Raw genomic sequence first — 13,061 nt, 5'->3', positions numbered from 1 at the left:
CTCTCGTTTTTCTAAACTCCAGCGAGTACAGTCCTAACCAGTCTAGTCTCTCCCCACACATCAGTCCTGCCATTCCAGGAATCCATCTGGTAACTTTTGTTGCACTCTATCCATAGTCAGACATCCCTCCTCAGATAAGAGCACCAAAGCTGCACACAATATTCCAAAAGTTGCCTTACTCAGGTGCTGCACTAACCCAGCACGTCATCCCTGCTCAAATCTTCTTACTTTGAAGGCCAAAACACCATTTGTCTTCTCACTGCCTGCTGCACCTGCATGCTTAGTTTCAGCAACTGGTTCTATTACCATCTTCTCATGGGCCACTAGATTTATCAGGCATGTTTCCCCTTTTGTAAATCCATGCTGATTCTATCATGATTTTACAAGTGCTCTGTTATTAAATCTTTTGTTATGGCTCTAGTATTTTCCCTACAACCAATATCAGGTCAAAGAGTCCTTAATTCCGTGTTTTCACTCGACTTCCTTTTTTAAGGAGTTGGGTTATGTTAGCTACCATCCAATCCAAAGGAATTGTTCCAGAATCTTGGAAGTTGACCACAAATCCAACTGCTGCTTCCCACTTCTGCTCTGAGATATGGACTATCAGGGCCTGGGGATTTAGATTAGATTACCTACAGTGTAAAAACAGGCCCTTCAGCCCAACAAGTCCACGCCGCCCCTTGAAGCATCCCACCCAGACCAATCCCCCTATAACCCACACATCCCTGAACATTATGAGGAATTTAGCTTGGCCGATCCACCTAGCCTCCACATCTTTGGACTGTCGGAGGAAACCGGAGCACCCGGAGGAAACCCACGCAGACACAGGGAGAATGTGCAAACTCCACACAGTCGCCCGAGGCTGGGATTGAACCCAGGTCCCTGGCACTGTGAGGCTGCAGTGCTAACCACCGAGCCACTGTGCAATTTTTTGATCTTTAATCCCATCAATGTCCCCAGCAGCATTTCCCTACTAAGTACTGATTTCCTTCCATTCCTCCCTCTCTGTAGATTCTGTGTTCCCAAACATTTTTGAGATAGTATTCCTGTCCACCTTTGTCAAGACAGAATCAAAATAGGTATGTTTGGTCTGCCATCTTCTTGTTCCCTATTATGACTTCCCCTGTTTCCTGACTTCAAAACATTTGCTTTAACTAATCATTTCATCTTCACATAGTTTTTAAAGTTTGTATGTTTCCCATGAGCTTACTCTCCTGTTAATGCCAATATTAATAATACAGACTCAAAGCTTCTGTTTAACATAAACAAAAATATCAAGTCAATCTGCTTTATTGCATTTAACAATAATTATCATTTACACTTTCCATTTAACTGTCATCAAAGTACTTGACCTTTTCCTTAACATGTTCCTGCCTAACTCAATTATTTCTCAGTTGCTCTCTTGGCAGCCTCAGGGACGCTGGGTGAAGGTTGTTGCTTCTCATGTGGGGAAACTGGAGATAGTCTGGCAATGACTTCTGGGTGGTTACACTCAGGCTGGGCTGCAGGATCTTGGTTTCTGCCACAACTGTGTGCCTTCAGCTGACACCATGATGGATATTACTTGATGTCTAAAACAGGCAATTATTTGCTGCTGATATCTGGGGAACTGGGTCTCAGTGTTCCCACTGATCTGCAACAAAAAGTGCAAGATGACAATGGACTCTCTCAAAGCTCCAGTTTACTCTGTTCCATTAATCTTTTAGTTGTAAAACACAGTCAGTTATTTGAAATTCCTCTGAGAGAGTTCAGATGCAAGTTTCTGACTGGACCACAATCAGGAGGGAAGACAGTGGAATGCAGACAATGTGCAAAGCGGAATGGAAGTAACCACCTGATGACAGTCACAAAACTCTATGCAATAACTGTCAGGACTTTCCAATAATGATAACTAGTTCCAAAGAGCCGGGCCGCACGAAGTCTTATTCTCTGTTCTTTCAGCAGAGCTGGGAGAAAATGCTCACCGATTATTTCTAGTAGCTTGAATAAGCAAACATTTCTTTTTGAAATTCATACCAGAGTGCCTCCGCAGCTACCCAACTCCATACAAACCTGACGTGATTGTGTTTCCTTTTGAAGAGACAGAAGTGCATAATAAACAATGTGGACTACCGCAGGTCATTACTAGCTTTAGATCCTAAGAAGCGGGAGTATTCACTTGGCATAAAGATGAAAAAAAATGTTTAAGAATGAATTGAAATAAAATGAATGGACAAAATACCTGTTCAGCTTTTAGTGCATTTTCCAGGATTTTCTTTTCTTCCTTCAGGCATTTAGATATTGTGAGTGCCATAAAAGTCGGATCTTCCTGGAAGTTAACCTATACAAATAAAAGAGAGCTACAAATTGAAGAAGCGTACTTAAAAATGCTTATACTTGAAAAGTAAATTTCTACCAAACATTCTAGAAGTGGTTTAGTATACCAAAATCTGTCTATATACCAGAGCAGTAGTCAATTTTACTATGACTCTACCCTGACTTTTAGACAAGAAATGTGAACTCCTACATCAGCGATGAATGGGTGCCAAGTACAAACTCAACTTGATTCAAACTTACTCATAAAATCTCACATCATTGCAGGCTGCTATTAAATCTAACATTAATACTTTTTGGCTCCTTTTAAGCTATTTTTGGGATGGGAACAGTCCCTATTCTAGTAGTTTTGTGATGGCACAATGATGGAAGAGGGTGGATACCACTTTAAATTGTTACTCATGTAAAAGTCAACCTCTTACTTTCTAACCAAAAAAAAATATAGTCTTAGAGATTTGACTCTTAGACAAGCATATGTAGTAAGTTCTCAGAACAATCTTTAATCAATTACAATGTGCTTTACAAATGTAAACCCAATAAATGTTTGCATGAACAATGTGACTTTAAGTCAGTCTCTCTCACAAAATCACTTAAAGCTTATTACATTAAAATTTACATGTCTGAAATGTCCCCCCATAATAATTCCTCTTACTGCTAAAATAGCCCTCCAACTGTCAACTTACACTTGAATTTACTGCTTGTTATCTAACATGTTGAAGTTACATGGCAATCACTTCAGCAGAATGTTTACATATAAAGCATCACTAAATTTAATGTACATTTTACAATGTAAATTAGTCTGTCAAATATAAGAATCGGCTTATAGACACAATATGTGTTGAGGATTTTTAAAATCTCAAACTTATCATTTAAGTCCTACAAACAAACTGAATTACTTAACTGCATTTCGTCTAGATTTACTGTATTTACTCAGTAAACATTTGATTTATGCCTTAGTAAACATTAGTGTGGAAGTCAGTATATAAAAAAAACTTACTCCATACATTATTTTAGAGTTCATCAGGTCAAGTGGAGGGAGGTGCACACGCACAGAATATATATATCCTGTTCACCTGACAAACGAGCAGCACTCCAAAAGCTTGTGATCGTAAATAAACATGCTAGACTATAACCTGGTGTCATGTGACTTCTGACTTTGTCCAGCCCAGTCCAACACTGACATCTCCACATCATACATTATACATACAGGTACTTCAAAATATGGAGGATAATTCATGAATGCTAGAAACAATAATCAAAAGGATTGCTTTTAAGTTGGATAATTTGCCTTTTATTTCAGCCCTGATGGGAGGTGTACTTAAGCTTCTGGGTTAGGAAACCAATTAATTCTCACATGTATTCATGTGTGGAATCTCCCATTCATACCTGAAGGTTGCGTTTGATTTTTCTGATGTTGTGCTGAAGCAGAAAGTTGTTCTCCAGAGAAAATCGACTGTATTGGTCATCTAACTGCACCAGAAGTTCATGGAACAAGACTATGGCCAATGAATCATTGATGGCAGCATGGTCCCTAACCAACAAAAACAGTAAGTGAAAGATCAAACATCTCAGCTTGTGCAGCCAACAGTGATTTGCAGGTATATTTGGATGGGGCAGGAAGGATGGAGTAGAGAGAATGAAATTGCCGTTCAGTAATAACTCAAAACAGTCAATAGCACACAAGCAGTCTTAAAATCTCTGCAGCCCATTATCTATTGCAAAAGAAATGAGAGAACTACAAATGGGATCAATTTGCAATCATCTATTTTGCACTGTTAGCAAATATCAGCTTCATTCCCTGGCTCCAATCTTAGTGTTAATCTTCAATTAGCTTTCTAAATTAGAACTGAAGGCGTTCTTACCAGTCTTTAGTCTCTAGCCATTGTCCAAGGTACTGCCTGATTTCCATTGGAAAGTTATCATCATAAAGCTGATCTACTTGCTCCAGAAATTTGGAGTCTAACTGTTGTAGCTGGTACCACTGTGACATTCTGCAAAGAAATTGCACAAATATTTTAATCAAAGTTACTTACATTTATATTAACGTCATGAAATATATACACATAACATAGATTTGAAATATTTTGTAACAATAATCACACTTCAAGTATAAACTAGAAAACATTAGCAGAAATATCCTTGCCTGACCTCAATACCTTCGACAGCCCTGCTGCTAAGATTTCTGTGCTGCTCCAATTCCAGCCTTTTCCATCCCCTATTTCACCACTCATCATCATTGGTAGATCTACTATCAGTGCTGTTAGTCCTAAGGTCTAAAATACTCTCCTTAAGCTCTCCACTTCTCTCACTCCCTTTACAATGCTCCTGAAAACCCCAAAGCTGAGGCAGAAATAATTGTTCATCCCTAAACGTGGGAAGAAACCAGAGCACTGAGGGGAAACCCACACAGACAAAGGGAGAACGTGCAAACTCCAGATAGTTGCCCAAGGCTGGAATCGAACCCGAGTCCTGGCACAGTGAAGCAGCAGTGTTAACCAATGTGCCACTATGCCATATATTAACGGAAAATAATTTACCTCAGAAGTTGCTCTGCAGTAAACTAATGCAATGGAAAGAAATCTGGTTATCACCACCTACATAGCTCACAGACAGTTCATCATCCAGCCTCACATTTTATTATCTTGGATTCTCCAGCATCTGCAGTTCCCATTATCACTCAACAACAAATCAGACTGTTTATTAATTAGACTAACATGGCACATTTGTCTATCTCCTGCTCAACGTATGCTTTCTTCCCCACATTCTAATCCCCGTATATCATCAGAAAGACATTTGCAGCAGTCTTAAAATTTCTGCCAATAGTGTAAATTCAGAATATATAAAGACAACCACATCTTGATCTAAACAAAATATACATGAATCCTAAAACTGAAATGTATAGTAAAGGTAAAGATAAAGTTGCCTTGGTCCCAGATGTTCATAATGCCGCTCTCAATGGAGAGAGATGGCTGGTGGGTAGTGTAAACAGAGTGTCACCTCTACTCGGGTGAGGGGCAGGGTTCAGAAGGCTGGACTTTTGTGGTGATCTCAGCTGGTAAAGAAATTAGGTCCATATTGTTGGTGTCACTCTGCATCACAAAACAGCTGCTCAGCCAAACCCCTTACATGTATGGTATTAAAAGATGGCCAAGTGTCAGGCTTTATCAAGATGTCATCTACAGATTACTAGGTTCTGCATTTGGGTCGCACTTCAGAATTCAAAGAGATAACGTTGATTGACATTCTAGGGCACAGTCAAAAATGTCATCCCATCCTTTAAGTTAAATATACATTCCTTCCAGCATAAGCACATAAGAATTCTGTAAATTATTAACAAAACGTGGTGGGGACAGCAATTCGCCAAAGTTCTTCAACAGCACCTTCCTACCCCAAAACTCTACATTACCCACAAGCAGCAGAAAAAATAAACAAATAAACAGCAGAACAAATAAATATACACTTGAGTTTAATAGGAACTGCAGATGCTGGAGAATCTGAGATTACAAGGTGTAGAGCTGGATGAGCACAGCAGACCAAGCAGCATCAGAGGAGCAGGAAAGCTGATGTTTCGGGCCAAAGTGTCAGCCTTTCTGCTCCTCTGATGCTGCTTGGCCTGCTGTGTTCATCCAGCTCTACACCTTGTTATCTCAAATATACACTTTAGTTCTGTCTTTGAAGATGTATTAAAAGAGACTAGCTTACTTGGGACTACACTGACAACCGAAAGCAGTTAATGTTGTAGAAGCCCATAATAATCTGACAAGGCGAGACTGGTTAAATGCAGGGAGGACGTTCTCAATGACTGGGTTCTCCAGAACTGGGGGCCACAGTCTAAAGATACAGGTAGGCATTTTAGGACAGGGATGAGGATAAATTTCTTGACCTCGAGAGTCCTTCTCTGCCTCGAAAGCAGTTGAAGCCAACACATTGAAAGCTTTCAACGATAGAATGTTAATATAGCTCTTGGGCCTAAAGGGATCAAAAAAGTATGCAGAAAGCAGCAACATGGACTGAAGTGGATGAGCAGCTAAGATTATTTAGTGAGTGGAGCAGATTCAAAACAGCCAGATGGCCTACTTCTGCTCCTATTTTCTACGACTCTGTGTTTACCACCCGAAAGGACCAAGTTGGCATTTACATGCCAACATCACCTCATCTAAATTCCCCTTACAGCAGATGCAATATAATGGGCCAAGATGAATAGTGATGGCATAACATTTACAGTGGCAGGACAATGACTTGCTCCAAAATCGCCATACTCATTCAGTTCATGGCAGTACAAGACACATACTCAGCACATAAGCAAGGCCATTTTACTCTCGTCATACTGCTCTTTGTTTCTAATAGATGAACTATGTAATGGTGAAAAGCAGAGCAAGAAATGTGTCAATGCTGCGGCCTGTGCCAATTTAGGACCAAAATGATTTTGGCATGTGATAGTAAGTCTTGTTACTTGGCAAATGTTTAATATAAGGCTTAAAAAAAAAAGCAGAGCCAGAATGTCCTCCAGTACTTTTTTTTTTAAGCGTGGATCAAGTATCTGGACAATATGTACCAGTGAAAGAAAACTCAGTTATTACAGCCCTGTGCCGCTAACGTCACTGGCATCAAAACAGTGTCAAGCTCTCACGTTTACCCACCATCACACTTGGTAAGCTTCAGCCATTGTATCAGGAGTGATCAGGAACTAGTAAAGCCACTACTGATGTCAGGTGAACTGTCAGGTTATTGAGCAGGAGAACAACCCAGTTGTTATAGAGACAATGTTGATAATGAAGGAAGTATGGGAGTTAATGACAGAAGCCATAGTCGCAGGAACTCCTCTCGCTATACAGTGCTCAAACAGGCTAAAACTGCACAGAATGCCAAGAATGAGGAGGAACAGGGGAGGCCAACCATCCTGATGAGGAGGCCGTTCGCATTTGCTTGCAGGTGAGCCAGCAGAAACTTACAGGGGTGGATGGGGTTTTATGCCACTTCTGACAGATGTTGCAAACAGATGTGATAGAATCTTCAAAAAAAGGAGCCCAATGACTCTGAAATGTCCAAATGAATGCTCTCCTAACAAAATTGGAGTCAATGGGACTCTTCGAACAGTGTTGGCGGGGGGGGGGGGGGGGGGGGTTGGGGAGGAAATAGTCACTCTCCAGTTCGAATCACACACAGACAAAACAAAGATATTTGAGGTTGTTGGAAGGCAATCGTCTCAGCCACTGAACCTTACTGCAGAGAGGCTTATGTTTTTTTAAAACTAAACAACTAGTTGCCACCAGTAAATCACCTGCGTTGCCAATTGGATATTTATAACCCAAGTCCATCAAGGACAATGCAAACCTTCAAAAGTGAAGGGAAGGCGCTAGAGAGAGCAGGAGGGGTCAACTGAAAGAGGAAATAAAGCACTGTATCCAGTTCAACACCCATGTCTCTAAAGACATTGAGATGCTTATGGTCGTGTCCCAGACCATTCATCTTCATTTGCTTCATCATTGACCTTCCCTTCATCGTAGGATGAGTTGGGGATGTTTACTGATGAGTGCACAATGTTCAATACTGTTCGTGTCTTATTAACCACTGAAGCAGCCCTTGTCAATATGCAGCAAGACTTGGACAACATTCGAGCTTTGGTTATAAACTACAAGTAATATTTGTGCAACACAAGTGCCTGGCAATGACCATCCAAAATGACAGGATGCAACCATTGCTCCATGACATTTAATGACACTACCACTACTGAATCCCACTCTTAGCGGCATCCTAAGGAGTTACAAAACCAGAAACATGAGCCATACACTGTAAATACTGTCACTGTAAGAACTGGACATAACTTACCTCTTGACTCCTCAAAACCTGCCTACCATCTACAAGGAACCAAACAGGACTGTCATGGAATGAGCCCCACTTGCCTGATGAGTACAGCTCTAACAACATTCAAGAAGCTTGACATCATCTAGAACTCTCGGGTTATCTAAAATTCACCATTTTGATTATCAGTTTATTGATCTTACACATTGACTATTCAGTGTATTTTCTGAGATAGTAGGAACTGCCGATGCTGGAGAATCTGAGATAACACGGTCTGAAGCTGGATGAACACAGCAGGCCAAGCAGCATCTAAAGAAGGATTTCGACCTGAAACGTTAACTTTCCTGCTCCTCTGATGCTGCTTGGCCTGCTGTGTTCATCCAGCTTCACATCGTGTTATAACACTGAATAGTCAGTACTGTTTTCCGTGGAGCTAATTCCCAAGAAGTCCATCACATGAAAATTGGCTTTCTTGTTTTTCATCATGCTCTGTTGCAAACAGACGTTAACTCACTAAGAGAATATACAAATACCATATTTTCAACAATTTTAAGTACACATTCCCAAGCCACATGCCATCTTTACTTGGAACTACATCATTGCTCCTTCAGCATCACTGGGTCAAAGTCCTGGTGCTGCCTTCCTAACAAAACCTGCCCTTTCTGCATCTCAAGGACTGCAGCAGCTCAAGAAAGCAATTCATCACCAGATTCACTTGGACAATTGGGAATGAACAATAATTACTGACCCAGCCATTGAAGACCACATGCCACAAACATCTAAAAAAAACTAAGGTCAGATGAAGCTTCACATTTTATTTTAAACAATCCACAAATTTCCTAAAATACAATCTGGTTTGAGAAAGATAGAGGTTTGAGAAAGATAGAGGTGTTCAAAACAATGGTATCTAGACATAGTCGATATGAAGAGCTAACAAAGTCTGGAGATGGATGAACACAGCAGGCCAAGCAGCATCTTAGGAGCAGAAAAGCTGACATCTCAGGCCTAGATCCTTCATCAGAAAAGGGGCAGGGGGAGTGGGTTCTGAAATAAATGGGGGGGGAGGGGTGCGCGGATTGAGGACAGTTAGAGCAGAAGATAGGTGGAGAGGAGACAGACAAGTTAAAGGTACGGGGATGGAGCCAGTAAAGGTGAGTGTAGGTGGGGAGGCAGGGAGGAGATAGGTCAGTCCGGGGAGGACGGACAGGTCAAGGGGGCAAGATGAGGTCAGTAGGTAGGAAATGGGGATGCGGCTTGAGGTGGGAGGAGAGGATAGGTGAGAGAAAGAACAGGTTAGGGAGGCGGGGACTGCGGATACAGTGGGGGAAGGGGAGATTTTGAAGCTAGTGAAATCCACATTGATAAAGTTGGGCTGCAGGGTTCCCAAGCGGAATAAGAGTTGCTGTTCCTGCAACCTTCGGGTGGCATCACCGTGGCACTGCAGGACGCCCAGGAATGGGCATGTCATCTAATGAATGAGGGGGACAGTTGAAATGCTTCGCAACTGGGAGGTGCAGTTGTTTACTGCGAACCGAGCATGGGTGTTCTGCGAAGCAGTCCCCAAGCCTCTGCTTGGTTTCCCCGATGTAGAGGAGGCCAAAACGGGTATAGCCGATGCAGTATACCAAATTGGCAGATGTGCAGGTGAACATCTGCTTGATTTGGAAAGTCTTCTTGGGGCCTGGGATGGGAGTGAGGGAGGAGGTGTGGGGACAAGTGTAGCACTTCCTGCGGTTGCAGGGGAAAGTGCTGGGTGTGGTGGGGTTGGAGGGGAGTGTGGAGAGGACAGGGGAGTTGCGGAGAGCGTGGTCTCTCTGGAAGGCAGACAAGGGTGGGGGTGGAAAAATGTCTGGTGGTGGGGTCAAATTGCAGATGGCGGAAGGGTCGGAGGATGATGCATTGTATCCAGAGGTTGGTGGGGTGGTACGTGAGGACAAGGGGGATTCTCTTTTGGTTGTTATTGCGAGGATGGGTGTGAGGGATGCGTTGCAGGAAATGCGGGAGACACGGTCAAGGCTGTTCTCGACCACTGCAGGGGGGGATGTTGCGGTCCTTGAAAAACGAGGACATCGGAGATGTATGGGAGTGGAATGCCTCATCCCAAGAGCAGATGCGGCAGAGGCAAAGGAATTGGGAATACGGAATGGAATTTTTGTAGGAAGGTGGGTGGGAGGTGGTGTATTCTAGGTAGCTGTGGGAGTCAGTGGGCTTGAAATGGATATCGGTTTCTGGGTGGTCACCTGAGATGGAGACAGAGAGGTCCAGGAAGGTGAGGGATGTGTTGGAGATGGTCCAGGTGAACTTGAGGTTGGGGTGGAAGGTGTTGGTGAAGTGGATGAACTGTTTGAGCTCCTCGTGGGAGCACAAGGCAGTGCCGATATAGTCAATGTAATGGAGGAAGAGGTGGGGTTTAGGGTGTTTGGAACAGTCTAACACCAAACATTATAAATTTAAAGAGATCACTGAAAGAAACAAAGGTGACGCAAGGCAAGTAGCTCTGATCTGGAAGGTACTGCCTGATAGGATGGTGCTGACACATTCATTTTCAGCTTTGAGATGAAAGTTGAGGTCCAGGAATGGGGAGTCAGAGAGCCTGCACACACTTAATTGGATGGATAGTCTCCTTCTGTACAGCAAAAATTATTTACTTGAGTGAATCACTCCCATCAACTCCATCACACTAAAGGCTCCCTGTGGGACACGTGTCACTTTATTTTGGCTACTCAAACTGTCTGAGCTGACAAACTGGGAGATGCTGCAAACCTGAAACAAATACAGAAAGTGCTACAGAAACTCAGCAGGTCTGGCTGCATCTGTTCAAAGTGAAACAGAGTTGATGTTTTAAGTCCAGCATGACTCTTCAGAACTGCTATGAAGAAGAATCATAAGATGCTGCTTGACCCAGAGTTATAGAGTCATACAGCACGGAAACAGACCTTTCGGTCCAACCAGTCTATGCCAAACACAATCCCAAACTAAACTAGTCCCTTCTGCCTGCTCCTGGCCCATATCCTTCCAAACCTTCCCCATTCATATTTCCATCCAAATGGCTTCTAAACGTTATAAATGTACCCACATCCACTACTTCATCTGGAAGTTCATTCTACACACTAACTACGGTCTCTGTCCCCCCGCACCTCGCCGAGGCCCAAAGTGCGAAGTGATCGCGATCCAAAACAAAAATAGAAATCGCTTTAAAAATTTAAAGGGGCACCTTGTGACACAGTGGTGGTGCCGCTGCGGACACTTAGCAGAGTTAATGTTCCGGGTCCGGAACACTGCTTGAGGCGTACCTGAGCTCCTTACTTACCTGCACGACAAAGGAGAGGCTACAAATCCAGCAGCTGCTAACCCAAACAGCAACGCTCAGGGAACCCGTCCGCCTGCAAAAGCACCAGATCACACTCTGGCAGCTTTCCATCAGAATCGGAGAAGCCTGGGGACCAGGAGTGGGCGGAGTCGCCAGGACACGAAAGTGTGCGCACCCCGGGATCGCCCCCGCTGACAGTCAGACAGATGGACACAACCCTCCGCCAATCGCCGGCCGCTTCGGTGACGGGGGGCGCGTATTCAAGCTTCAGGGGGAAGTGGGCGTGGCCGGATGTTCTGGCTCTTGTACTGGCCACCCTCCGGAGAGAGGCGCGAGGGGAGGGAGGGTTCACGGAAGAGCGACACGTGGTTTCCGAGAAGTGACTGAGCCCGAAGCACTACCTAGGTGGCAGGAAAGCGAGAATCGAAACTAATGCACTGACGGCGCTGGAGGCAGAGCAAAAATGCTGAGAGGCGACGCTAGCCAATGTTAGCCACTGCACAAGGCGCAGTTGGTTTGAGCACAGATAGTTCTAAGACATCAAAAATAAATTGTTTATTACTACTCATACGTCTTCCTCTTGGGTCAACGTTATTCTTTTTATCTGTGCTATATGGAAGATGGAATAAGTCTTTAAGGGAGGGCTAGGTGAGATGGGGCTGTAAAGATTACAACTTAACGACGTGTTGCATATTAATATCGTTTCCTTTCTTCCCGTAAGGTTGGCACGAGTCTAGCACCAGCAAAAGAAATCTCTGACTAATGCAATGAAGTTTAAAAATAAGGGGTAGGCCATTTAGAACAGAGCTGAGGAAAAACTTCTTCACGCAGAGAGTGGTGGATATATGGAATGCTCTGCCCCAGAAGGCAGTGGAGGCCAATCTCTGGATACTTTCAAGAAAGAGATGGATAGAGCTCTTAAAGATAGTGGAATCAAGGGTTATGGGGATAAGGCAGGAACAGGATACTGATTGTGGATGATCAGCCATGATCATAATGAATGGTGGCGCTGGCTCGAAGGGCTGAATGGCCTACTCCAGCACCTATTGTCTATTGTCTAAAGTGTCATTTAAGTACGATAAAAAAAGTGGAGCTGGATGAACACAGCAGGCCAAGCAGCATCTTAGGAGAGCAAAAGCTGACGTCTCGGGCCGAGACCCTTCATCAGAAAAAGGGGATGGGGAGAGGGTTCTGAAATAAATAGGGAGAGAGGGGGAGGCGGATCGAAGGTGAGGTTAAAATTGTATCAGAGATAATGGGAACTGCAGATGCTGGAGAATCTGCCCTTTTCTGATGAAGGGTCCAGGCCTAAAACGTCAGCTTTTTTGCTCCAAAGATGCTGCTTAGCCTGCTGTGTTCATCCAGCTCCACACTCTGTTGTCTCGGATTCTCCAGCATCTGCAGTTCCCATTATCTTTGATACAATTTTAACCTCACTGCAAAGCCTCTTCCAGGATGCCTAACCTGAAGAAGTTACCCTACTCCCTCCAGACCAACCTCAAGCTTTTTCTGATGAAGGGTCTAGGCCCGAAACGCCAGCTTTTGTGATCCTAAGATGCTGCTTAGCCTGCTGTGTTCATCCAGCTTCACACTTTGTTATCACGGATTCTCCAGCATCTGCAGTTCCCATTATCTC

At 43.5% G+C, this 13,061-nt stretch overlaps 1 protein-coding gene across 1 annotated transcript in view; it reads right to left on the bottom strand.

Annotated features, from left to right (window-relative positions):
* The window catches only part of LOC125454017 (signal transducer and activator of transcription 1-alpha/beta-like), a 49,354-nt gene extending 37,672 nt beyond the window's left edge, over positions 1-11,682 (bottom strand). The window contains exons 1-4 of the mRNA XM_048534258.2: positions 11,426-11,682; positions 4,176-4,304; positions 3,700-3,844; positions 2,222-2,320 (exon numbers count right to left, since the gene is read on the bottom strand). Of these exons, the coding sequence (XP_048390215.1) occupies positions 2,222-2,320; positions 3,700-3,844; positions 4,176-4,303 (372 nt within the window). The 5' untranslated portion in view covers position 4,304; positions 11,426-11,682. The remainder of the gene's footprint in view (positions 1-2,221; positions 2,321-3,699; positions 3,845-4,175; positions 4,305-11,425) is intronic.
* Positions 11,683-13,061: the final 1,379 nt, after the last annotated feature.

This window comes from Stegostoma tigrinum, chromosome 7 (assembly GCF_030684315.1).
Source record: "Stegostoma tigrinum isolate sSteTig4 chromosome 7, sSteTig4.hap1, whole genome shotgun sequence".
NCBI lineage: Eukaryota > Metazoa > Chordata > Chondrichthyes > Orectolobiformes > Stegostomatidae > Stegostoma > Stegostoma tigrinum.
This window is presented reverse-complemented; position numbering and strand designations above follow the sequence as displayed.